The sequence below is a fragment of the Poecilia formosa genome, unplaced genomic scaffold (assembly GCF_000485575.1).
Source record: "Poecilia formosa unplaced genomic scaffold, Poecilia_formosa-5.1.2 Scaffold239, whole genome shotgun sequence".
NCBI lineage: Eukaryota > Metazoa > Chordata > Actinopteri > Cyprinodontiformes > Poeciliidae > Poecilia > Poecilia formosa.
The window spans coordinates 440,424-467,804 of record NW_006800178.1 but is presented as its reverse complement, the minus strand read 5'-3'; the positions used below and the strand labels follow the sequence as shown (position 1 = coordinate 467,804).

Sequence of the window (27,381 nt, the reverse complement as noted above, 5' to 3'; positions counted from 1 at the left end):
TCCATAGAAGCATGGCATCAACATTTTGTCTTTCCCCAATTGCTTAAAGTATATGTTTAGTCAGATTCAGTGTTGATCAATAAGACAAATGTCTGTGCTGGTATAATATAATGGAGCCAAACTTACATCTGTGATCCAATGGAAGGTTAACATAACATGTTTAAACTTATTCTATGTAGTGCAATGAACAAACAGCGTTGTATTGACAGAACCTCTCTGATATCATGTCACCAACGTCACATTTTCTGTTGGACTCCACCAGCTGCACAGTTATTGTTGACCTCTGGCACAAAGATTAAACTCCTCTGTGTTGGATGGGTGGATAAAATGTGTTCCTGATGTTGATATCAATGAAGAGTTCAGAGTTGGTCAGTAATTCGCCTGCTAGGAGTTTTGTCCTGATGATTCAGGGATTTTGGTTCTATGGCCAGGATCAAGAGTTTTGGCAGTGGTACCAACTCGTTAAATCCCAGCTCATTGAAAAACCAGCTAAAGCGGGATCTGAGGTTTATATAGCAGAGCTCTGCTCTTGCTTTGTGAGACCACCATATTCAGCTGGTGACCGGCTCCAGCACTCTTTTCAGGATGAGCAGTAAGGTAAGAGCTTCCCATTCATTTCTTGTTTTTCCTGTTTGCCTTAGATCTAAAGTTGCCCCACTGCCCTGCGGCTTTTCATGACGCACAGAAGAAGTAATTTGGTGTTTTGAGTGTAGAATGAAAGAAAACTGAATATGGGATAAACACACATATTCAGAATGTTTGATCTGAATATTTCCTCTTCCCGCTCCTCTTGTTGGACTCAGATTATATTCTACGAGGACCGGAACTTTCAGGGCCGCTCATATGAGTGCGATGCCGACTGCCCTGACATGAACCCCCACTTTACCCGCTGCAACTCCATCAAGGTGGAGAGTGGCTGCTGGGTGCTCTACGAGAAGCCCAACTACACTGGCTACCAGTACGTCCTGACCAGAGGAGAGTACCCTGACAAGCAGCGCTGGATGGGCTTCAATGACACCATCCGCTCCTGCCGTACCTTCTCCTATGTGAGGTTACTTTGAGAGCTCAAACTGATGAATGTTTTACGCTGTTAGGAGTCAAAATAGTTAGTTTGGCCTGTTTTCACCTGTTGAATTTAAAAAGCAAAAACAATACTAGTTATTCTTCCAATGTTTCAAACCAATGTGGATTTACCTGGATAGGTAACTGATGGATAAGCACTGACGGATGACTAAACATGGTGACTGACTGTCAGCCACAGACCCAGAAGGCTCCTTTCATTTTCTATCTTCCACCTGCAGACCAGCGAGGGCCCCTACCGCATCCGTATCTACGAGCGGCCCAACTTCCAAGGTCAGATGATGGAGTTTAGCGAGGACTGCGAGTCGGTGCAGGAGCACTTCCGCAGCCGAGACATCTACTCCTGCAAAGTCTTGGACGGCTACTGGACCCTCTACGAACACCCAAGCTTCCGTGGCCGGCAGTACTTCATGAGTCCTGGCGAGTACCGCAAGTTCAATGACTGGGGGGCCACCTGCGCCACCACCGGCTCTTTCCGCAGGATCACAGAGTTTTAATCCTTTCAGTTACTGATATGAACAACAGGATGTGCCAAGATCTGACTTGATGAAGCTGCTGGATGCTGTTAGAAAAAAATTAATAAAATGAGCTGTTGTAAATGATTTTCTTGTCAATGGTGAATAAATGTCTCAATATTATCTGATTTACTACTTCTGTGACTTAGAGGAATTTTGTGCACTTTCAGTATTTATTTTGATCACAATGCAACATGGTTCTGTTTCACTAAACATGTTTGATTTACTGTAATCCTGAGAAGTCTTCATACCTGCACAAGAAGAGGCTTTCTGTTAGAAATTCCCCTAAAGGATTGATGTCCTATGCTGCTAGGAAATCTAGAAATTTTTGAATTGATCAAAAGTTAATCAAATGATATATGTCTGCTTTGGTCTCAACAGTAAATGTTTCAGGTAAAAATGCACATTCACAAGAAAACACAGGAGGCCATCCACAGCCAGTCTGGCAGAACTGATAATCGGAGATCGCTTTTTCATTTGCTATGTCAAAATTAAAAGGATATTATTGCTAGTGTTTATTTTTTATTAACATTATTTAACTTACATCAGTTGCATATTTGTATATATCAAATTTAACAATTTTACTGTCAGGTACATTTTAACTTCAGTTACGAGAGTCAATGAGTCTTGAAAAGAGGGATAAAATGGGTTCACATCCCCCCCCCCAAAAAAAAATAATAATGTAATTATTTATTAGGCTTATGTATTCAAATATGATAAATAATGTTTTGGAAATGTAAAGATGCTAAGGTGCACGTTTCCATTTGAAACTTTTTTTTTGAAAGTTACAATTTTAATGGACCAGGCCCAGAATTTTGTTAACACCATCTGATAAAAATAAATATAAAATTAGTTTTTAATGATCCTACTAGTGTTATTTTTACTCAGTTTAAGAGACAAATGCTTCTCAAGAACAAAATATATATATATATTTAAAACAAAAAAAACAACAACATAAAGACACAGAACAGAAGGTGGTGACAAACTAGTGAGTAAAAGAGAAATACTTGATACAAGTGAAGTTATGCTATTTATGTAAAATAGATTAAAATGAATTAACTGTACATTGAAGTAAGATTTGTCAACAATTTCACTGAAAGAGTCACAAAAACTGACGGAGTTGACGAAATGCCAAACTACCTCAATTTATATGATGTTATTCTGAACACTTTATTTTATTTTTTGTGTATATTTTATTCAAATTCTGTGCTTTATCCAGAGGACGTGTTTTGTCCCTCTTCCCAAGAATCACTGAGAGTGCATCTTTTAAATGTCTCAGAATCATCAATTATTGATTTCGGGAAACTGTTCCAACAACATCCCCCCAGCCAGATGTCTTTAAGTTCTGAGGAATGCCTTGTCAGCTCAATTCCTGGAATTTTCTGCAAATTATAATATATATATATTTTTTTTCACTTCTGCATCTTTTATGTTTGTGGCTGAAACTAGAATAAACAAGACCCGGTGAAAAAAGTAGTAGCACCCACCTGCTGGACTTGGTGGTTGGGACTGCACCGGCATGTATTTAGTGATACGTGTTTTATAAATCCAGCCAAATCCAAGCAAAAAGCTTGAGCAAAACAAAAAACAAACAAACAAACAAACAAACAAAAAAAGAAGATGCTTTGTGAATTCCTTCCACAGTTTTTTTTTAACTTGTGAATAAGACAATGCATTCAAAGCAAACACAGGCTGTGTAAACAAGCTGCAGTGACTGTTCCAGTGCATATCCATGATGTGGCTGGTGCTAGAACCTGCTTTCTGCTGCATTCAGGAGCAGAAAGACTCCTGTAGTCTGCTGACAGCAGGCCTGCTTTGAATCACAACGTGCAACTGAACATCCTTCCCCATGGATATAAAGTTGGACACTTCATAGTGTAAAAACAAAGGTATTTGTTTGGGTTTTGACAGTAGCCATCATGGGAAAGGTTTGTGTTCAGTTTGAAATCCCATTTTTTCGGTGGCATGTCGTGATTATGCTGACAGGATGATTTCTTCTGCTCCATCAGATCATCTTCTATGAGGACAGAAACTTTAGAGGCCATCACTATGAGTGCATGAGTGACTGCGCTGACCTGCACTCAATGTTTGACCACTGCCGCTCCATACGCGTGGAGAGTGGCATGTTCATGATCTATGACCGGCCCGGTTTCATGGGGAACCAGTACTTCATGAGAACGGGAGAGTATTCTGACTACATGGGCATGACCGGCATGAATGACTGTGTCCGCTCATGCCTCATGATCCCCTCGGTAAGCTGTCTTTTAAACGAGCAAGGTTGTAGATTTATATAGCACAGGCTGGGTTTGATAGCAGGTTATAATGATTACTTATTTTCTGCTGTGAAGAATATTGAGAAAGTTTCCTTTTTTCAACTCCAATTGAGATGATGCAAAGTGGTGGACGGAGACTGATTATGCTAGTACAGCTAGCCAATCATATCTTACTCCTGATTTTATAGACAATTAACAAATATTGGAATTTTACCAGAAATCCAATTTTCTCAAGAATTTTTAAGAACTTTTGGCATATTTAGTTAGACAGCAAGAAAGTATGTATGTGGGTAAAAATTGTCACTTTTTAAAAAAATATATAATGGAAAAAACTTTTTTTTTTCTAGAAAGAAATTCATTTTCTAGATGAAAAAGTATCTCCCTTCAGATGCAGGAGCAGCACTTTCCATAACTATTGAAGCCAAAGTAACTTTAGGACTGGACAATGATCTGTATGACTGTTTTACCCAACATCTCTCCCACAGCCTGCACCCAGAGCAGGCCTGATATCTACATACAAAACTCAAGATGAATCATAATTATAATGGTGTATTTTAATTGATCTTTTCAAGTTAATTTTAACGTGTGTCAGAATCCCTATCTTAGTGGAGGTTCCAGATCATTTATCTGATGGAACCTTTAGTCAAAGTTTATCAAATATATTGATCACTGTTCCAGTTATTATTTTGGGCAAGTCTAAACATGTGTGATCTAAAGGAACTCAATGTTTCAGTGTTTTTTATTTATTTATTTATTTATTTTTTATATTTTGCCATTTTCTGGAAGTTTGTTTCAGATTAATGGGGCATAGAAACTGAATATTACTTCTGCATGTTTAGTTCTGGTTGTGGGGTTGCAGAGCAGACCAGAACCAGAGGACCTGAGCCATCTGCCTCAGGTCTTTAATATATCTTGTGCTAAATCGTTCAGTGATTTATAAACTAACGTCAGTATTTTAAAGCCACAGGGAGCCAGTGTAGGGACTTTACTTGTCCTAGTTTTAGTGAGAACACCAGCAGCAGCGTCCTGGACCAGATATAGCTGATTGACATTTTAGAAATACACTGTTGCAGTAATCAGTGTGACTAAAGATAAATGCATGAATGAGTTTCTCTAGATCTTGCTGGGACATTAGTTATTTAATCCTGGAAGTGTTCTTCAGGTGATAGAAGGCCAACTTTGTAACTATCCTTGTGTGTCTCTCAAGGTTCAGGTCTGAGTTCATCACTACAGGTTTCACTCAGATGAGTTTACTATTTGAAGCAGATGACACACAATGGTTTGAAAAATATCCACCTTTCGGGTTCAAATGGAATACAATATCAGTTCTATTAACAGCTCTAATGGTCTCTGCAGAAACAGTGAAGACCTCTAACCTTCAGATATATCTAGGTCAGTTGTTTCCAGGCTTAATGTGAGCACGAACGTGTTCTTAATGGTTCCATCCGACATGCTTCTCCAGCACAAAGGCAGCTTCAGGATGCAGCTGTACGAGCACTTCGACATGGGAGGTGAGATGATGGAGCTAACCGATGACTGCCCAAACCTCATGGGTCGCTTTCACCTCGCCAACTTCAACTCCTGCAACATCCTGGACGGCCACTGGCTGGTGTATGAGCAACCCAACTACAGGGGACGCCACTACTACTTGAGGCCCGGCCAGTACAAGAGCTTTAGTGAATGGGAAGGCGCAAACTCCAGGATTGGCTCCATCAGACGTCTGATGGATCTCTAAGAAAGGGTTCTCATAAAACGCCTGCTCTTTGCCATATTCCACACGCTGATGAAAATGACGTCAGTGCTCAAGTGGATTCAATTTTGCTCTTGCTCTTTTCATTTGAAGGGCGACTTCTTCCAGGAAGATGTAACATGCTTGGATATTCTGACTCTGACCAGAGGACTAAATAAAATACTCCCAGTATTGACTCATATCATGTTCTGAAGCATTACCTGTAGTAGACATTCAGTATCTTCAGCAGAAAAAAACTTTATTGTCAGACTCCTTTTACTGAGACAGATGGATGATTGAAAATCAAAATGGAGGCTTTTCCTTGCTCTTAACTCCACTTTATGATAAAAATATATATTTAAAAGAGTTTGCTTTACCTGACCTTACAGTGAGATTCTGACCAACAGGACTCCAACCTAGAATAACAGACAAAGCACATTTTGTACTTCTTCCAAATATAGATTTGCAGGGACACATCCTTTAACACAACAGTTCTACATGTAATATTTCCGGAAAAGTTAATTCAGCTACTAATATGAGAAAAGGTCTTCTGTCTGTAATCTAAACTCAGTATGAATCCAGCTATTCTTCAAAGTTCTCAGAGGCATGATAGAGAAAATTAGTTGACCATCATGAAGACCAAGGAATTCAGCGGACAAATCAGNCGTTAAGGCGGTGCATGACATACAGTATGACAGTACACATTTTATGGAGCGTTTGTTGGGCAACTTCCACCTTCATCACATGGCTGATTCCCTCAAGTGCCTGTTTCCTTCCAAACATCTGCAAAGCAAGCAGTCTGGTGTCCGTCACCTCCTGTTGTCACCGACTGTCACATGCTCTAGCAACTGCCTGCTAACCCCAACACTCCACTCGTGATTCTACTTCTGATCCCAACACTCGATGTTCCAACTCCCAGCAAACATGAGTAATGTTCAGTTAAGACCAAAACTTCTCATCCCGACGGCAAATTAGAATTGAAACTGTTTTCATTCAACCAGGATAAATTCCAAATAATTTATTCTTGAATAAATTATTTTTCCTGGCCTTTTTCCCCCACCAACCAGGGGAAAAAAAGGCTGGTGGCCTAACAGTATGCCAACATAAAGATCTGACCAAGAGCTACAGTATCTTACTAACAGATACTGATGCAGGAGAGTTGACTGCTGAACAAGGAGCATGTGGTTGATTAGCAATTGGGTGTAATAAAAAAAAATACAAATAATACTATATTAAACACATGCTACACTCAACAATCGATGAAATGATATTTATTGCAATTGCAGTAATCAAACCCGTCTTATAAATTTCTGATCAGGATTTTGCATATTACCTTCGTTTTGTCTCCTAACATGGTTTTGGACATCCCCAACATGGCTCTCCACTCAGAGTGGTGTGGACTTGGGGACACCATTAACATAAAAAATCTAATTATGTTTATTGCACCAAGAAAACAAGTATTCTTTTGCTAACTACATGTTCTAAAAATCCGGGACAATTTTACAATTTTACAATCTTACAATCTCTAGATTAAAATTCTCAATTCTATATTTACGGTAGTTGGACTGCTAATATAGAGCAGATTGATGTAACATTTGTGATATGAATGAGTGATGAGTGAGTCAATGTCTGTAATAAATAGGCTTCTGAGCTGAAGGACTGATTTTCTTTTTATGCGAATTAGAGGAGAGATATAAGTTCATACTTCTTTCTGCTTCTTTCATTCATGATTTATTTTAGTTGTTACATGAACTATTCATACTTATTATCGAGAGAGTAAAATACAATTAAATACTTTACTAATAAAACAATACAATATTACCATTTTTAAAATTGTGATCACTGGCCGTTATTTAAACAAGCTAGTTTTAATTTAATATTAAGAATAGTTAACCTGTGACAATGGGCTATGTTAAAGTTGGGTCATATAAAAATGTTTTTTTTTTTTTTTTTTTAAATAATAATTGTCATGAGTATGAGAGTATGAGTCAGATAATGTGTGAAAAAATTGAGCTTCTGTGCTTTCTCCCAATGCAATCTAGAAACAACCAGAGCCACGAGGCGGGTCTTAGCACTGTCAATCATGTTCGTGTGCGCACCGCACGCCCTCTCACCAACTTGTACTCTGCTACTACAGATTCTGCCCGTCAGCAGAGCCTGTTGTGAATTATAAAGCTAGTTAGCATGACCACTGATGACGGCGGATAAACGGTTTTCCTGTAACGGTGAGTCGCTTCTCTGTCATTAGCACATTTAGCATTGACGCCTCTAAGAGGTGGAGGAGATCTATCTTTTCACAGATTATCTGTCTCATAATATACTGTAATGACATTTGAAATTTTGTCAGTACAAAAACAATTATTACAACTTCCCTTGGAAATTAGAGAAACAAGAAAAAAGACTTCCGGTCATGAGGACTTAGTGTTGATTTTATATTCTCTAACTGATCTGATTTTGTTTCAAAATCTCTTTTTAAATCTTGCAGATCAGAAGCTGAACAGAAGGCTGTCTGAGCAGGCAAAAGCGAGAACCCCAAAGAGACCCATTCCTCCACCATCCTCATCTCCATCTTTGCCTGAGTCCTTTCTCAGCGTGAGTACATCACAGTTCAGTCCTCTGCTGTCCTCTGCTGGTGTAAACTGTCCTTTCTGCTTTCTACCCCACAGGAAAGCAGTGGTTGTCACCGGGAAGCAGCTGAGCACTACGAGGGCTCACAAGACTCTTTGCAGGACTGAAGCTGCCATCCAGCTGTGTGACTTTGGTTGAACCATTTCAGAATGGTTTTCTGTAATTCTAGCCCATTCCTCCCAACAGGACTGATGTAACTGGGTCAGACATGTAGAACCACTTCACTTACACACATGTTCAGCTTTGCTCACATGTTTTTTTTCTATGGGACTATGGTTAAGGCTTTGTCATGGTCACTCCAAAACATTTACTTTGTTGTCCTTAAGCCAGAATGTAACTAATGCAGATAAATGTGTGGAGTCATCAGTTTCCATCCAAGTTTTAACATCCTGGCTAATGTCTTTGGATCTTGTTTTCTCCATAACGTTGTTTTCTCATGACCCCTTCTACTATGTGAAGTGCACCAGTCCATCCACAACATCATGCTGCCACTTCATACTTTGCATTTGAGTTGTTCTTGCAAAATTCCCCAAATTTTTTCCATCACATGTAAAAATGGATTTATGGTCAAACACTTTAAATTTTAGATTTGTTCAATCAGAGGACAAACCCTAAAAGAATTAGAATCTTTGACATGCATTTAGTTTTGATATTTTAGTCCATAGAAGCATGGCATCAACATTTTGTCTTTCCCCAATTGCTTAAAGTATATGTTTAGTCAGATTCAGTGTTGATCAATAAGACAAATGTCTGTGCTGGTATAATATAATGGAGCCAAACTTACATCTGTGATCCAATGGAAGGTTAACATAACATGTTTAAACTTATTCTATGTAGTGCAATGAACAAACAGCGTTGTATTGACAGAACCTCTCTGATATCATGTCACCAACGTCACATTTTCTGTTGGACTCCACCAGCTGCACAGTTATTGTTGACCTCTGGCACAAAGATTAAACTCCTCTGTGTTGGATGGGTGGATAAAATGTGTTCCTGATGTTGATATCAATGAAGAGTTCAGAGTTGGTCAGTAATTCGCCTGCTAGGAGTTTTGTCCTGATGATTCAGGGATTTTGGTTCTATGGCCAGGATCAAGAGTTTTGGCAGTGGTACCAACTCGTTAAATCCCAGCTCATTGAAAAACCAGCTAAAGCGGGATCTGAGGTTTATATAGCAGAGCTCTGCTCTTGCTTTGTGAGACCACCATATTCAGCTGGTGACCGGCTCCAGCACTCTTTTCAGGATGAGCAGTAAGGTAAGAGCTTCCCATTCATTTCTTGTTTTTCCTGTTTGCCTTAGATCTAAAGTTGCCCCACTGCCCTGCGGCTTTTCATGACGCACAGAAGAAGTAATTTGGTGTTTTGAGTGTAGAATGAAAGAAAACTGAATATGGGATAAACACACATATTCAGAATGTTTGATCTGAATATTTCCTCTTCCCGCTCCTCTTGTTGGACTCAGATTATATTCTACGAGGACCGGAACTTTCAGGGCCGCTCATATGAGTGCGATGCCGACTGCCCTGACATGAACCCCCACTTTACCCGCTGCAACTCCATCAAGGTGGAGAGTGGCTGCTGGGTGCTCTACGAGAAGCCCAACTACACTGGCTACCAGTACGTCCTGACCAGAGGAGAGTACCCTGACAAGCAGCGCTGGATGGGCTTCAATGACACCATCCGCTCCTGCCGTACCTTCTCCTATGTGAGGTTACTTTGAGAGCTCAAACTGATGAATGTTTTACGCTGTTAGGAGTCAAAATAGTTAGTTTGGCCTGTTTTCACCTGTTGAATTTAAAAAGCAAAAACAATACTAGTTATTCTTCCAATGTTTCAAACCAATGTGGATTTACCTGGATAGGTAACTGATGGATAAGCACTGACGGATGACTAAACATGGTGACTGACTGTCAGCCACAGACCCAGAAGGCTCCTTTCATTTTCTATCTTCCACCTGCAGACCAGCGAGGGCCCCTACCGCATCCGTATCTACGAGCGGCCCAACTTCCAAGGTCAGATGATGGAGTTTAGCGAGGACTGCGAGTCGGTGCAGGAGCACTTCCGCAGCCGAGACATCTACTCCTGCAAAGTCTTGGACGGCTACTGGACCCTCTACGAACACCCAAGCTTCCGTGGCCGGCAGTACTTCATGAGTCCTGGCGAGTACCGCAAGTTCAATGACTGGGGGGCCACCTGCGCCACCACCGGCTCTTTCCGCAGGATCACAGAGTTTTAATCCTTTCAGTTACTGATATGAACAACAGGATGTGCCAAGATCTGACTTGATGAAGCTGCTGGATGCTGTTAGAAAAAAATTAATAAAATGAGCTGTTGTAAATGATTTTCTTGTCAATGGTGAATAAATGTCTCAATATTATCTGATTTACTACTTCTGTGACTTAGAGGAATTTTGTGCACTTTCAGTATTTATTTTGATCACAATGCAACATGGTTCTGTTTCACTAAACATGTTTGATTTACTGTAATCCTGAGAAGTCTTCATACCTGCACAAGAAGAGGCTTTCTGTTAGAAATTCCCCTAAAGGATTGATGTCCTATGCTGCTAGGAAATCTAGAAATTTTTGAATTGATCAAAAGTTAATCAAATGATATATGTCTGCTTTGGTCTCAACAGTAAATGTTTCAGGTAAAAATGCACATTCACAAGAAAACACAGGAGGCCATCCACAGCCAGTCTGGCAGAACTGATAATCGGAGATCGCTTTTTCATTTGCTATGTCAAAATTAAAAGGATATTATTGCTAGTGTTTATTTTTTATTAACATTATTTAACTTACATCAGTTGCATATTTGTATATATCAAATTTAACAATTTTACTGTCAGGTACATTTTAACTTCAGTTACGAGAGTCAATGAGTCTTGAAAAGAGGGATAAAATGGGTTCACATCCCCCCCCCCAAAAAAAAATAATAATGTAATTATTTATTAGGCTTATGTATTCAAATATGATAAATAATGTTTTGGAAATGTAAAGATGCTAAGGTGCACGTTTCCATTTGAAACTTTTTTTTTGAAAGTTACAATTTTAATGGACCAGGCCCAGAATTTTGTTAACACCATCTGATAAAAATAAATATAAAATTAGTTTTTAATGATCCTACTAGTGTTATTTTTACTCAGTTTAAGAGACAAATGCTTCTCAAGAACAAAATATATATATATATTTAAAACAAAAAAAACAACAACATAAAGACACAGAACAGAAGGTGGTGACAAACTAGTGAGTAAAAGAGAAATACTTGATACAAGTGAAGTTATGCTATTTATGTAAAATAGATTAAAATGAATTAACTGTACATTGAAGTAAGATTTGTCAACAATTTCACTGAAAGAGTCACAAAAACTGACGGAGTTGACGAAATGCCAAACTACCTCAATTTATATGATGTTATTCTGAACACTTTATTTTATTTTTTGTGTATATTTTATTCAAATTCTGTGCTTTATCCAGAGGATAAAGCACAGAATTTATCCTCTGGAATCTCTCAATCTCTCTGATTGAGAGATTCCCACTCTCAGTGATTCCCACTCTCAAACACTGAGAGTGGGAAGAAGCACTCTCAGTGCTTCTTCCCAAGAATTACTGAGAGTGCATCTTTTAAATGTCTCAGAATCATCAATTATTGATTTCGGGAAACTGTTCCAACAACATCCCCCCAGCCAGATGTCTTTAAGTTCTGAGGAATGCCTTGTCAGCTCAATTCCTGGAATTTTCTGCAAATTATAATATATATATATTTTTTTTCACTTCTGCATCTTTTATGTTTGTGGCTGAAACTAGAATAAACAAGACCCGGTGAAAAAAGTAGTAGCACCCACCTGCTGGACTTGGTGGTTGGGACTGCACCGGCATGTATTTAGTGATACGTGTTTTATAAATCCAGCCAAATCCAAGCAAAAAGCTTGAGCAAAACAAAAAACAAACAAACAAACAAACAAACAAAAAAAGAAGATGCTTTGTGAATTCCTTCCACAGTTTTTTTTTAACTTGTGAATAAGACAATGCATTCAAAGCAAACACAGGCTGTGTAAACAAGCTGCAGTGACTGTTCCAGTGCATATCCATGATGTGGCTGGTGCTAGAACCTGCTTTCTGCTGCATTCAGGAGCAGAAAGACTCCTGTAGTCTGCTGACAGCAGGCCTGCTTTGAATCACAACGTGCAACTGAACATCCTTCCCCATGGATATAAAGTTGGACACTTCATAGTGTAAAAACAAAGGTATTTGTTTGGGTTTTGACAGTAGCCATCATGGGAAAGGTTTGTGTTCAGTTTGAAATCCCATTTTTTCGGTGGCATGTCGTGATTATGCTGACAGGATGATTTCTTCTGCTCCATCAGATCATCTTCTATGAGGACAGAAACTTTAGAGGCCATCACTATGAGTGCATGAGTGACTGCGCTGACCTGCACTCAATGTTTGACCACTGCCGCTCCATACGCGTGGAGAGTGGCATGTTCATGATCTATGACCGGCCCGGTTTCATGGGGAACCAGTACTTCATGAGAACGGGAGAGTATTCTGACTACATGGGCATGACCGGCATGAATGACTGTGTCCGCTCATGCCTCATGATCCCCTCGGTAAGCTGTCTTTTAAACGAGCAAGGTTGTAGATTTATATAGCACAGGCTGGGTTTGATAGCAGGTTATAATGATTACTTATTTTCTGCTGTGAAGAATATTGAGAAAGTTTCCTTTTTTCAACTCCAATTGAGATGATGCAAAGTGGTGGACGGAGACTGATTATGCTAGTACAGCTAGCCAATCATATCTTACTCCTGATTTTATAGACAATTAACAAATATTGGAATTTTACCAGAAATCCAATTTTCTCAAGAATTTTTAAGAACTTTTGGCATATTTAGTTAGACAGCAAGAAAGTATGTATGTGGGTAAAAATTGTCACTTTTTAAAAAAATATATAATGGAAAAAACTTTTTTTTTTCTAGAAAGAAATTCATTTTCTAGATGAAAAAGTATCTCCCTTCAGATGCAGGAGCAGCACTTTCCATAACTATTGAAGCCAAAGTAACTTTAGGACTGGACAATGATCTGTATGACTGTTTTACCCAACATCTCTCCCACAGCCTGCACCCAGAGCAGGCCTGATATCTACATACAAAACTCAAGATGAATCATAATTATAATGGTGTATTTTAATTGATCTTTTCAAGTTAATTTTAACGTGTGTCAGAATCCCTATCTTAGTGGAGGTACCAGATCATTTATCTGATGGAACCTTTAGTCAAAGTTTATCAAATATATTGATCACTGTTCCAGTTATTATTTTGGGCAAGTCTAAACATGTGTGATCTAAAGGAACTCAATGTTTCAGTGTTTTTTATTTATTTATTTATTTATTTTTTATATTTTGCCATTTTCTGGAAGTTTGTTTCAGATTAATGGGGCATAGAAACTGAATATTACTTCTGCATGTTTAGTTCTGGTTGTGGGGATGCAGAGCAGACCAGAACCAGAGGACCTGAGCCATCTGCCTCAGGTCTTTAATATATCTTGTGCTAAATCGTTCAGTGATTTATAAACTAACGTCAGTATTTTAAAGCCACAGGGAGCCAGTGTAGGGACTTTACTTGTCCTAGTTTTAGTGAGAACACCAGCAGCAGCGTCCTGGACCAGATATAGCTGATTGACATTTTAGAAATACACTGTTGCAGTAATCAGTGTGACTAAAGATAAATGCATGAATGAGTTTCTCTAGATCTTGCTGGGACATTAGTTATTTAATCCTGGAAGTGTTCTTCAGGTGATAGAAGGCCAACTTTGTAACTATCCTTGTGTGTCTCTCAAGGTTCAGGTCTGAGTTCATCACTACAGGTTTCACTCAGATGAGTTTACTATTTGAAGCAGATGACACACAATGGTTTGAAAAATATCCACCTTTCGGGTTCAAATGGAATACAATATCAGTTCTATTAACAGCTCTAATGGTCTCTGCAGAAACAGTGAAGACCTCTAACCTTCAGATATATCTAGGTCAGTTGTTTCCAGGCTTAATGTGAGCACGAACGTGTTCTTAATGGTTCCATCCGACATGCTTCTCCAGCACAAAGGCAGCTTCAGGATGCAGCTGTACGAGCACTTCGACATGGGAGGTGAGATGATGGAGCTAACCGATGACTGCCCAAACCTCATGGGTCGCTTTCACCTCGCCAACTTCAACTCCTGCAACATCCTGGACGGCCACTGGCTGGTGTACGAGCAACCCAACTACAGGGGACGCCACTACTACTTGAGGCCCGGCCAGTACAAGAGCTTTAGTGAATGGGAAGGCGCAAACTCCAGGATTGGCTCCATCAGACGTCTGATGGATCTCTAAGAAAGGGTTCTCATAAAACGCCTGCTCTTTGCCATATTCCACACGCTGATGAAAATGACGTCAGTGCTCAAGTGGATTCAATTTTGCTCTTGCTCTTTTCATTTGAAGGGCGACTTCTTCCAGGAAGATGTAACATGCTTGGATATTCTGACTCTGACCAGAGGACTAAATAAAATACTCCCAGTATTGACTCATATCATGTTCTGAAGCATTACCTGTAGTAGACATTCAGTATCTTCAGCAGAAAAAAACTTTATTGTCAGACTCCTTTTACTGAGACAGATGGATGATTGAAAATCAAAATGGAGGCTTTTCCTTGCTCTTAACTCCACTTTATGATAAAAATATATATTTAAAAGAGTTTGCTTTACCTGATCTTACAGTGAGATTCTGACCAACAGGACTCCAACCTAGAATAACAGACAAAGCACATTTTGTACTTCTTCCAAATATAGATTTGCAGGGACACATCCTTTAACACAACAGTTCTACATGTAATATTTCCGGAAAAGTTAATTCAGCTACTAATATGAGAAAAGGTCTTCTGTCTGTAATCTAAACTCAGTATGAATCCAGCTATTCTTCAAAGTTCTCAGAGGCATGATAGAGAAAATTAGTTGACCATCATGAAGACCAAGGAATTCAGCGGACAAATCAGGGAAAGCCAAAAGAATTCCTGTTTGCAGTTCACCATAAGCCATGAAGGAAACATGGCAAACATGTTAAAGAATGTGTTAGTTAAAACAGTGCAGAAGACAAAATTAAAATAACATAGAGTGCATCCAGACAGTATTCACAATGCTTCAGTTTTTCCACATTTTGTTATGTTAGAGACTTATTCTAAGTTCTAGTGAATGAATCTCTTTCTTGCACACATTTTTGGAGTCTCTCTAGAGAATCAATAAACAAGCAGTCAACTCCTGCTGAAGAAGCATTCACAGTGTTTATAGAAACCTTCAAGTCCGAGGAAGACATGGATGATCAGTGCAGATTAGGGATGCAAACAGTTAATCGACTGTCGATTGATGGAACATCAGATTAGAATATGTTCCAATTGATTAGCTATTAGTGTCTGCGTAGACCTTCTTTCAGTGTTGTGGTGTGGCTGCCATTCAGAAGAGATTGCCGCTGGTCATCCTCAAGCAGAGCCAGTTGGTACAGAAATAAAGATGGTGGCCCTTCCCACAGCATGAAAGAGAAACTGTCCAAATGGAGTCTGTTGTGGAATGTAAAGTTCACTTTATGTGGTTCTGTTTTCAAATATAGACACTCAAAAAGCTCCTATTATGTTAATAGCGCTCATTTAGCTGTGTTGATACCATATGTAAACACAGACGAGTCTTCAAACAAAACACAGAACTACAGTTTTCTCTGTATTTACAGACTTAAAGTCAAAGGAAAAAAGTATTTAAGATTAAACTACAAAAATATTACATTTAGTATTTCCTTGCATGTTGATAAATATAACCTTGGGGTATTTGAGGTGCTCACTGTACATATGTACAATATGGAATAAGGCAGTGACATAACATAACGCAGAAAAAGTGAAGCTCTGTGAATACTTTCCAGTTACACTGTACTAATTTATGTACACTGTACTGCTTAGTGCCTGTCTTAATTTCTCTGTTTGAAACATGTTCCTGTTGAAAATTACATTTACGTGTACAAATAACCAATGCTGTCTGACCTGTGGAAACAAAAAATTACTTAAATCGAACCCGTCTGACAACATGAAGTGTGCAAAAAAAATATCAAAAAGCAATATTCTATTCCCCAATCTAAGTCCAAGCAGTGATTAAATTATGATTTCTGCTCTCTTGGAAAAAGAATGTCTTTCCATCTGCTTGTGGCCTTCATGTATCCAGCAGGACAAAACAGGTCGGTGCACTTGTTTGTACTTCGGTTTCCTTGTGTGAGTTTAAGTTTTGGTTGATGTTCTGAAATTCAGAAGGGCGACAAAAAGGCAAAACAGAATAAACGTGCATGGGAGCAAAGATTGTGCATATGCAGCACTTTATGATTACCTGGTGATTAAAGTTTGAAGCATGAGCTCCACAACCCAACATATAATGTTACTGAGGGAGTTAGTTGGGGGAACAAATTAATATAATATCACTAAATACATATTTTATTTCTTCAGATTTTTTTAAATATTTTTTTAGCACATTCCAAAACATATGATTAGGACAACAGGGATACACAAACACCAGTGATTCCTGGCCGGAACAACATGAATGCCACATGCAGACTCTGCATTTTGCATTCAGGCGGCAGTCCTCAAAGGCTGGCATAGATCACATGAGGCTCGGTGCAGGCAGGGCAGGTGAGGCAAGCAGCATGGGGAAGGTAGAGAACTTCAACATTACCTGCATTTTACTTGTATGAAGTTTTTCTCTCTTTTTTTTTGCGGGATGGTGTGAGACATCCCGTTTTCTCCACATGCAGATTATCTTCTACGAGAACAGGGAGTTCTCTGGGCGCCATTTTGAGTGCTCCAAAGACTGTGCAGATTTGCTGAGGAGTCTGAGCCGGTGCGGCTCCATCAGGGTGGAGAGTGGCTGCTTCATGATTTACGAAAAAGCCAACTACACTGGGAACCAGTACTACCTGAGCAAAGGAGAGTATCCTGACTTCCATCACTGGACGGGTGTCAGCGACTCTGTCGGCTCTTGTCGCCACATCCACACGGTGAGTTGCTGTTTGAGGGGAAAGTCAACACAACATGCCGCACAAACACCAGTTACCAGCTAAAACGATCTCACAGATGATATATGTGACTAGGTGGGATAGAAAGTGACTTTTTATTACGATGTGAATAGTAGAAAAAAAAACATAATCAAAACTTTAGGAGATGTAAATAGATCTGTTGACCTTTAAGTTAATCTTAAACAGATTATTCTGAAAATATTGTCCTTAAATGTTTAAAAACATGTATTTAAAAATGATTAAAGATAAGCCTGAGATTTAAATCTCAAGAACTTTTTGCTGGGAGGCAGCACTGCTAACAAATGCTCCAACATGCAGCCTTAAGTGATTGTTACTTTTAGCTGAATTTCATATTAAACTTGATTAGATTAAAACTATAAAAATAACCAGCATAAACGGTCTCATAAGACAAATGCTTATAGTCAACATTTACTTTCTACCTATTATGGAGGTAAAATTAATATGTGGATGTCCCATAACTTTTCCAGCTGAACAGAAACAAAACTGAAGTTATCTATGGACCTGTCAGCACACAGCTTCAGTTACTACAGTGAGAAACTAGAGATCAGGTCCAAAGCCTGGGTATAGTGATGAACTCACGCCTGAACCTTCATAGACATACAAACACATTTACAAAGTCGGCCTTCTGTCACCTGAAAAATATTTCTATTGTTTCATTGATTACTGCAACAGTGTCTTCACAGGCCTGCATAAAACTCAGACAGCTGCAGCTGATCCAGACCACTGCTGCTCACATTCTGACTAATACTAGTAAGATAGAGCAAGTTTTAAAGTCCTTCCACTGACTCACTGTAGCTCCGAGAATAGACTTTCAATTAGTTTAGAAATCACTGAACTGTTTAACATCAAAATACTTCCCGGAAAAAGTCACCCTTTAAATATAAGATCTGCTGTTTCTGTATCAACCTTCCAGACCTCTCAGGTCGTCTGGCTCTGGGCCACTCTGCATCCCCAGAACCAGAACCAAACATGAAGAAGCAGCATTCAGCTTTTATGTAATCTGGAACAAAATTCCTGAAAATGACAAACCAGCCGAAACACTGAGTTCCTTTAAATCGAGGCTAAAAACCCATTTGTTTGGAGTTGCCTTTGATTTGTAATAACTGGAACTCTGATCAATATATTTGATGTGTGATGATGGTTATTATTAATCATTTTGCTGACGGCATTTGACAAAATGTAAGGTTTACTGCTTGTTTCGTAATTGGTTATTGTTTGATGTTTTTATGGTGTAAAACACTTTGAACTGCCTGGATTCTGCTGTACAAAGAAACTTGACTTGATTCATATTGTCCAGTTTTCTTCAGAGTTAGATGCTGATGACTATTGTCAGGACGAATCTCCTCTAGCAGTCTGTATTACCGCAATCCAAAGAAGCCTCTGACTGAAAACTCTCTTATGTCACAGTTTTATGAAAAAGATGTTCAGGATTCTCTGTAATTTCCTTGATTTTATAAATAATTAATCGTTGCAAAATAATAATAATAATAATAATATTCAGATTGTCCACAGAGCAGAAATAGCCTTCGTTTTTTGTTTTGTTTTTTATTTTGCTTCGCCTTTTAACTCCCAGCTTTTGATGGGGCTTCCCTAAGCAACAGAGCTACTACAACATGCTGCCATCTTGAGTGGTGCAATCCATTTAAAGCAACATTTGATTACTTGCTGTTTGATTATGACATCTCTAATGACATGACGTAATATATCATTTCACTCCCTTTCCATCATAGGAGCCTGGGTCATTCAATATGTGCTTGTATGAGAGGATTGAGTTTGGTGGCCAGATGATGGACCTGATGGACGACTGTCCCAGCCTAGTGGACCGCTTCAACATTCACAATATCTTCTCTTGCAATGTTAGAAAGGGGAACTGGCTCTTCTACGAGCGCCCTCACTACCGAGGCAAGATGTACCTGATTCGACCCGGAGAGTATAAAAGGTTCAGTGAGTGGGGCGGCAGGAGTGCCAGGGTTGGCTCCATCAGACGCATTATAGACTATTGATCTACTCTGGGGGAATATCAGTAGCACTGAAGACTGTTTATTTTGTCGTATTTATATTCATCTTAACCTTAATTTCCTGAAAAAAACTTTACTAGTGTAATGCAGAACATTGTCTGTTTGAATTGAGAAAAACTTCAACAAAAGCAACAAACAAATAACAATAAATCTTTTCACTTCATCATCATCATACATGCTCTCACTTCTAATAAAGCAGTTTCAAAAAGGAGTCTCCAATGTCCCGTAGGTTGTAGGCAGCATCAGGACGATGAAGTGGGAATACTAAAGAACAACAAGTAGTTGTTAAACATCTCATCAGTTTCAATTTTTCTAATAATCCTATCATAATGTTGAAATCTGCCTTGTTTTTTTAATAGTGTTGTAAGACACACAGCTTTATACCAATGACACTCCACCGTCACCAATATCAGATGCTGTACTACAAACAGTTTGATTGCTATTTAAGCCAGGCTGCCATGGAATTGATCACATGCAATCGACAGTACATATACCCCATTGAATTAAAATTTATGCAGAGGCTCAATACCAACATTAATCTCATGTTACATTGCGAATGTGTTCTATCTGCACTGATCAAATTAATAAAGATAACTGTTATTCAACTACTTAGGGGCAATAATGGGCTGTGTAAAGGGAAATCATTGACCCCAGAATGTTAATTGTGAAAGAAAAAAAATTAATTAGTCTGTGACCAGCCAGTCCTGAAAGAATAAAACTGAAAACAATGCAAAACTGACACACATGACTCTTTACAATTCTCATCTAGGCCAACGTGAGGCAACACCTAACATTTTGTGACAGAGGCTTAAGGAAGACTACATGTTTTCTCTTCCATTTTTAATGATTTCACGAGGTGGACTTGATGTGAATAAGACTTTCTGTCAAGATCACGATGGCCCACATCAGCTGGTAGATTGTGCAGAACATTACCTCAGCCCGACTGAACGTCAGTTTCCTCTTTCTGATGCTCCTGCAAACACTTTCTGTTGTACAATGTTACGTTTAGTAAAAATAGTGATGAACAAGGGACAAAGTACAATGATGCATTACTCACCAACAGAATTCTCCCATCCATGCAACCCCATCCCAGATCCATCATCACTCTGTGGGAAATATTTGCATGACAATGGTTTATGCTGTGCAATCACACAGCTTCCCATTTTTTCTTTTTTTATAAAGCACCATGGCTTGACTTAAGGACAACAGTGAACAGTAATATACCCTGTTGTAAAGACCATGGAAAAGGTAATGGAAACCAAATATTGAGGTTTTTTTTTGTTTTTTTTAAATCTTCTATGTATTTCTTACTTGAGTGAAACAGTATTTGTGTTTGCTTTCATAGATCATATCTTACAAGGACAGAAACTTCCAAGGCCACCCTCATGAATACCTCTGACTGCTCACACCTTCACACGTTCTCCACTAGGTGCAACTCCATCATGGTGGTAACTGGATGCTGTATGGCCAATGGGCAACCAGTACTACCATGTGGGAGGAGACTACTCTGACAATCAAAGTGGTTGGGATTATTGACTATATCAGAGTTTGGCTTTTGATGCCTCAGGTAGGTCATAAATGAGACAAAATGAAGAATTTGTTCAAAGATGTTTAAAGCTGAAGTATTATATTGAGTGAGGGGTTTCAATGAATGAGGCAGTGAGTCTTTCTACTTGGCAGCAGCATGACTCCTACAAGTTGAGGCTTTACAAGCTTTGTGCTATGTATGGCCAAATGCATGAGCTGGTGGCTGACTGTTCAAATGTCCAGCAGAAGCTCAGCATGTCTGAATTCAGCTTCTGCCGCGTTACGGATGACCACTGGATGCTGTACGGATGACCACTGGATGCTGTGTGATCAGCCAAACTGTAAAGGCAGAGTTTACTACCTGAAACCTGGAGAGTACCACAGAAGAGGCGACGGGGGAGGCATCAGTCCGAAGGTTGGCTCAATTAGGAGAATAACAGATTTAACTGAAGTCAATAAACTTTAATTGCTGAATAAGACCTGGAACTTGTCCTGTTTATGTTTTGTATCTACTCATTTGTTGTTACCCAAAACATCACTGTATTGTGTCATAAAGGGACTCGTATAGAAAAAAAAGTGGAGATTACAAAAATATAAAATAAATGAGCACTGTCTCGAAGCAATAGTCTAAACAAAGTATCTGCAATAGCTTCTGGCATAGTTTAATCTTCATTTTGCATTTGGATAGCATACCATACCATTCAATGCCAGTGCTGCCCCTCTCCCAGTCTGGTGGGATTAATTAGTGTGTGTGGTTTTAGACACGATCCGGACCACTGGTACAGCTAACGGTATGGAGAGAAACTGGACAGAATACGTCCAGATTCTGAATGGACCCAACAACATAGAGTATGATGTAAATTTAAAGAGTAGGAATCATATAGAAAACGTTCATACTTTATCCCATAACATGACAATTTTTTGCACACCTAAATGTGCTATTAGCATCGTTACTCTGGTGTGCTTAAAGGACAGGCTTTACACTGTAGGCAAATATGTTTAATGTAAAACAATGGCATAAAACAGTGACAATCATAAGCATCATAAAGCTATCACTATTAAATATATATATATATATGTACATACACACACACACACATACAAAGCAATTGCTTTCTCTCTAAACGTCTACTGATGGCCATATTAGAGGTAATTTAGGGTTCAGTGAAAAACCTAAAGACATGCGATTTGAAATTTTGTCATACATTTGATTCTTCCATTTTCTTTTGACATCAAGCTTTAACAGGGCCCCGTCAAACGTTTTTGTCTATACAAATAGCGTTAGTGACTTGTGTTGAAATTAGAACAGAACTAATTCAAGTGAATTCTGTAAAGAAGAGCCTCACACGACGTAAAGTCAAAGTCAGAGTGTATCGTACATCCGCACACGCACAGAATTTAAATGCTCGTCCTACTGTACAACTTCTAATAGAGTCTTTACATCTAGAGTACCAACCAACTCTTGTACACGTATTTCTTTCCCCACAGTGGGTCTGCGCAGGTAAAGAAGCATATAGAGTGAATGGCTTCCTGCTTGGTTAGACAACATATTTAATGTAAAAGAGCTGTTCCATATTGTTCTGTAGCCATTGTTCACTGGATGTGTGGATACCATACTAGTCCTTTCCTTTGTCCATGCAAGTCAAAACACCAAACCAGTTAATTATTTATCCTTTTTTCAAATACAAATCCATATTTCTGACCCAATGTTTTTGCTCCAACAAAAAGCTAAACATGTGCCAGTAGCCTTTAGTTATAACTCTGAGAGAATTTGAATAACAATACTTTGTTTGTCAAGAGGTGGTATAAAAAGCCCTGAAAACATGGGGAATCTCTCCAACGGAGACCATGGGCAAGGTGAGTGCTGTTTATCTACTCTGCTTATAATGAATATAAATTAAAGCAAAGCATAGTTTGACAGTTTTTTGTGAGCTTGTTTGATTTCAACACTGAGACAAAGCAAAGTTTGACTCTGGACTCTTGATGATCCAATGTCTTCCCACTCCAGATTATTTTTTACGAGGACAAGAACTTCCAGGGTCGGAGCTATGAGTGCAGCAATGACTGCACAGACCTTCACTTGCACTTCAGCCGCTGCAACTCCATTCGAGTGGAGAGTGGCTGCTTCATGATTTATGAGCGACCCAACTTCATGGGCCACCAGTACTACATGAGGAGGGGAGAGTACCCCGACTATCAGAGATGGATGGGCTTCAGTAGCAGCATTCGCTCATGCCGGATGATTCCAGCGGTAGGACACCAACCTAATACGTAGATTTCACATCTCCACACATTCTCAGAGACTTCTTTTGGTGACTTTTAGGCAGACCTTTGCTAGATCCGTTTCGTGTCAACCTTCTGACCATTTGTTGTCTTCCTACGCCACACAGTATCGAGGCTCTTACAGAATGCGCCTGTACGAGAAGCCCGACTTCACCGGTCACATGATGGAGTTCATGGACGACTGTCCTTGTGTGTCTGACCGTTTTCATCACCGCCATGTCTACTCGTGCAATGTTATGAATGGCTACTGGATCTTCTATGAGTACCCTAACTACCGAGGCAGACAGTACTTCCTGAAACCTGGGGAATATCGGAGGTACCGAGACTGGTGTGCCACCTGCGCCATCGTCGGATCCTTCAGGCGGGTCACAGAATTTTAGCCATCAAGAAAAGCCTTGCTGTAAATATCAAACACTTTGTTTATTAAAGGTACTGAATTTTTAACCAACAATGTGAAGGAGTTTTTATTGGTGTATAATTGTAAATGATATCAGTTGCTTTGATTATCTTGTACTTGTGCATGTAATGTTCCAATTACTCATCAACTGTAACACCAGCAATGGTGACATTCTTAAGGTAATTTACTAATAAAGTACGATACTAATAAAATATGTATTGTACCATCTGAACTGTACACTTACAGGCACAACTGTACATTCTTCATAATTTGCATATTTATTAATGTTTCCATCATAATTTCCCCACCAGAGGCATTATTGAACTAACTAAAGATTAATTTACGAATAGATACCCAAGCATTCAATACATTCAGTACTAAAATACCTAAAACAAACTCTAAAACAGTGGAGTATCCATTATTATTAGTGATTTCTTTTGAGTGCTAGTCCAGAAAACTTGATTTGAAATATTTTAGTTATCTCTGCAGTTTCATATTTCTCTTATAGAGTTGTCACAGTATGGAGCTACTTCAGGCAGTTGACCAGAGGAAGGCAGGGAATGTTGAAAGAGACGTTTGTTTGGCAGCCACCATGATAGAACTGCTGTGCATACCTGCTTTCCAAACGAAAGCTTATTTCTGAAGAGAAATCTGAATCTGAAGATTACATTCCTCGATAATCCTCAATAAAGTTTAAATTTTTAGAGATTCAGTTTTGCAAACAAGATGAAAAAAATGCTGATACTCTAGTGGGATGCTGTTTAACTCAGTTACAGTAAATATCATAAAAAGTATTTACAATACTCAGAGAAGGGAATTATGTGGCTTTTGTTTGGATCACTTTAAATTGTGGCATTTTAGATTTTTGCAAGATTATTTCGTCAATTTCTTCAAGCTGTTATGCATTTATTGAAAAAGAACTTCTTTAAATATAAATATAGTTAGAAGAGAGAGAAAGGAGCGAGTGATTTGTCCAAATTAATGACTTATGTGGGGTGTTTAATATACAGTGCAGAGCCTGCAGACCTGGGATTTACTTTAAATCTCTTGTAGATAAAAAGTTAAACATTTCAAAACCATACTTTAGCATTACGGAGATGCAAACCTATATCTGTTGTCCTTTAAGGTCTTACGTCTCTCATGGCTTTATCTGAGATGCGATCTTATGTGAAGTTTTTCCTAACACTGATGATCTGACCTTACTGTATGTGGAGAACCTTCTCACTGCGCATGGCATACACACAAAGCTTATGCTTAAAATGAACAATGCAGATGACTGCTGCCAGAAATGTATGGATGGGGAACTATTGTCACACTTTTATAGCCCCTGTTCAGCAAAAGTCATACTGCTAATTCATCAGCTTTGCACATTTGAATAACAACACATCATGGCCCCTCGGATTTTGTATAAAAAGGGCCTGAAATCATTGAGTTAGCAGATCAAGTTGAAACATCCCCTGGGAACAATCTAAGACTCCATCATGGGCAAGGTAAAAATATCCAAAGCATGCAATTACAGATTATTAAATCAAAAATCCATTGATTTTTTTTCCCCCCACAAACTTAATTTGTGATTGTGATCTTTCTCGTGCATCGTTCCAGATCATCTTCTACGAGGAGAGGAACTTCCAGGGTCGCTCCTATGAGTGCCTCAGCGACTGCTCTGACATCTCCTCCTACCTGGGCAGGTGCCAGTCTTGCAGGGTGGAGAGCGGCTGCTTCATGATCTATGAGCGTCCCAACTACATGGGCATGCAGTTCTTCCTGAGGAGAGGAGAATACCATGACATGCAGCGCATGATGAGCATGGGTATGATGTTCGACTCCATCAGATCCTGCAGAATGATCCCCCATGTAAGCACACTGGAAAAAGCTCTACTGTGATTCATTTAGCGTTCAAAGGAGCTTACTGACAGTCATTATTACACTTTTATTGCAGCACAGGGGATCCTACAGGATGAGGATCTATGAGAGGGAGAACTTTGGTGGTCAGATGTATGAGCTGATGGACGACTGTGACTCCATCATGGACCGCTACCGCATGTCTGACTGCATGTCCTGCCATGTGATGGATGGTCACTGGCTGATGTATGAGCAGCCCCATTACAGAGGCAGGATGATGTACCTGAGGCCTGGAGAGTACAGGAGCTTCATGAACATGGGCATGAGTGGAATGAGGTTCATGAGCATGAGGAGGATCACTGACATTTGTTAGACTTCCATTGTCACATGAGCAAATAAAAATAATGTAATTCACTGCCACACATTCAGTTTCTGTTTGTCTACTGCTTGTAGACAGATAATTTTTTAAATATTCTAAAATAAAACTGATGAAATATGTAAACATATGATGAGCCCATTAATTGTTGTTGTGCTGTGATCATTTGAAACATTTATGTTTTATCTAAATATCAGAAAGTTGCAATATATTCTTTGTGCTTTTCAGGCATTTTTTATGGACGGAGCAGAATGAAGTAATTTGATAGAGCTGGCAGGCTCAAACTTTCATGACAGCATACATGAGCGTCCATTAATATAGTGGTATCCCATGAATATGAACAAAGAAAGTTTTTCACCACCAGTAAAGTAAAATGTTTGTTCAATCTGATTAGCGTTTAGCTTTTCGCTATTCTATAAATTCTTGGCAGTATTACATATTTGTCCGACAGGTGAGGGCACTGTAGCTAATAAAATTCACAATTTACAAAAAGCTATTATGCAAAATTAGCTTTATTTCTTCCCAACACAGCTAACAACCATTATCAATATTCGCCAGAATTTGCATGCACTTGTTGACTATGTGCAGTAATTTGTTACAAAAAAGTCTTAGTTATAGAAACTTTAACTACTTAAGCCATAAAGATGCATCAGAAACAGATAAAAAGTGGCATTGTAGCTAATCTTAGAAGCTACTTCCTCTAACCAGAAAGCACTAAGCAGCACTGTTTAGCAACTATTAACCCAGAATAACTCTCGGCACCAACTAGTGCTTTTTTTGTGTACTGTGAGTGTCTACGAGTGCAACATATTTTTTATTTATTCTTATCAAACAGATGAAAAGTGGTGCGTAGATATCTTTATATTCTTTTTGGGTTATGTTTTTCAGTCTGTTCATAATTCTCTATTCCCTACTACATTTTCTTGTCTACGATGTCACCGCATTTGCTGTGGAAATGCTAAACAAGGTCATGACTTTCGCCTGTGAATCCAACTTTTTTTTTTGTAGTCCAGGTTCAGCTAAGCCAAAACTTCTAGTAGTCAAGTCAAACTGTTCAGCTCCAGTGTGTATTAAATCACATGATTCCTTATATCATCCCCCGGAACCAGAGCCTCTTCGAAGTGTCTGGTTACATTTCATCTTTTTCAGGAATGTACCCAGATCAGTGGGGAAAGTCTGTTTGCATGCAATGCTTAAGGACCAGTGCTTAAGTAACCTTTCCAAAAGACTAAGAAATGCTTAATGTGAGTATTTCACATCAACCACAAATAATTCAGGCTGAACGAGTCTTAAAAAAATGCATTTGTTATTTTTAGACCATAAAAATGAATTGCATCATGAAAAGCCTTTGTAATTTGGGGCTTAAAATTAGAAAAAAAAAATATTTAATGAGTAAGATCAGAACTGATACTTTAAATTATGTTTTTTTTTAAGAAAAAAAAACAACTTAGAATTTTTAAGACTTAGAACCTAGAACTTAGAAAAAGTAGAAGACACAATAGCTTGAGATTCTGTGATTTCTGTGCAAACTAAATGTATGCATTTTTCATCATGTGACACAATAAAACGAAATCAAACCATTAAAATCAATTAAACTTTAAGTAACCTAGTTTGTCTGAAAATAA

General features: G+C 38.8%; 7 protein-coding genes across 7 annotated transcripts; all 7 read left to right on the top strand.

The window, feature by feature from the left end:
* The first annotated feature begins 505 nt into the window (after positions 1–505).
* Positions 506–1,731, top strand: LOC103149928 (gamma-crystallin M2-like). Its single transcript, XM_007569308.2, has 3 exons — positions 506–597; positions 804–1,046; positions 1,302–1,731. Exons 1-3 carry the CDS (start codon positions 586–588, stop codon positions 1,575–1,577), a joined length of 531 nt encoding a protein of 176 aa, XP_007569370.1. The 5' UTR covers positions 506–585; the 3' UTR covers positions 1,578–1,731.
* Positions 1,732–3,454: 1,723 nt separating this feature from the next.
* Positions 3,455–5,799, top strand: LOC103149929 (gamma-crystallin M2-like). The gene is made up of 3 exons (XM_007569309.2): positions 3,455–3,523; positions 3,605–3,847; positions 5,331–5,799. Exons 1-3 carry the CDS (start codon positions 3,515–3,517, stop codon positions 5,601–5,603), a joined length of 525 nt encoding a protein of 174 aa, XP_007569371.1. The 5' UTR covers positions 3,455–3,514; the 3' UTR covers positions 5,604–5,799.
* Positions 5,800–9,388: 3,589 nt separating this feature from the next.
* On the top strand, positions 9,389–10,614 carry LOC103149927 (gamma-crystallin M2-like). The gene is made up of 3 exons (XM_007569307.2): positions 9,389–9,480; positions 9,687–9,929; positions 10,185–10,614. Exons 1-3 carry the CDS (start codon positions 9,469–9,471, stop codon positions 10,458–10,460), a joined length of 531 nt encoding a protein of 176 aa, XP_007569369.1. The 5' UTR covers positions 9,389–9,468; the 3' UTR covers positions 10,461–10,614.
* A 1,823-nt stretch (positions 10,615–12,437) lies between these two features.
* On the top strand, positions 12,438–16,120 carry LOC103149926 (gamma-crystallin M2-like). Its single transcript, XM_007569305.2, has 3 exons — positions 12,438–12,506; positions 12,588–12,830; positions 14,314–16,120. Exons 1-3 carry the CDS (start codon positions 12,498–12,500, stop codon positions 14,584–14,586), a joined length of 525 nt encoding a protein of 174 aa, XP_007569367.1. The 5' UTR covers positions 12,438–12,497; the 3' UTR covers positions 14,587–16,120.
* Positions 16,121–16,814: 694 nt separating this feature from the next.
* On the top strand, positions 16,815–19,653 carry LOC103149925 (beta-crystallin S-1-like). The gene is made up of 3 exons (XM_007569304.2): positions 16,815–16,932; positions 17,032–17,274; positions 19,044–19,653. Exons 1-3 carry the CDS (start codon positions 16,828–16,830, stop codon positions 19,314–19,316), a joined length of 621 nt encoding a protein of 206 aa, XP_007569366.1. The 5' UTR covers positions 16,815–16,827; the 3' UTR covers positions 19,317–19,653.
* Positions 19,654–22,681: 3,028 nt separating this feature from the next.
* Positions 22,682–23,589, top strand: LOC103149924 (gamma-crystallin M2-like). Its single transcript, XM_016680278.1, has 3 exons — positions 22,682–22,715; positions 22,853–23,109; positions 23,249–23,589. Exons 1-3 carry the CDS (start codon positions 22,682–22,684, stop codon positions 23,519–23,521), a joined length of 564 nt encoding a protein of 187 aa, XP_016535764.1. The 3' UTR covers positions 23,522–23,589.
* A 1,349-nt stretch (positions 23,590–24,938) lies between these two features.
* LOC103149923 (gamma-crystallin M1) lies at positions 24,939–25,800 on the top strand. The gene is made up of 3 exons (XM_007569302.2): positions 24,939–25,028; positions 25,141–25,392; positions 25,478–25,800. Exons 1-3 carry the CDS (start codon positions 25,020–25,022, stop codon positions 25,751–25,753), a joined length of 537 nt encoding a protein of 178 aa, XP_007569364.1. The 5' UTR covers positions 24,939–25,019; the 3' UTR covers positions 25,754–25,800.
* The last annotated feature ends 1,581 nt before the right edge of the window (positions 25,801–27,381 follow it).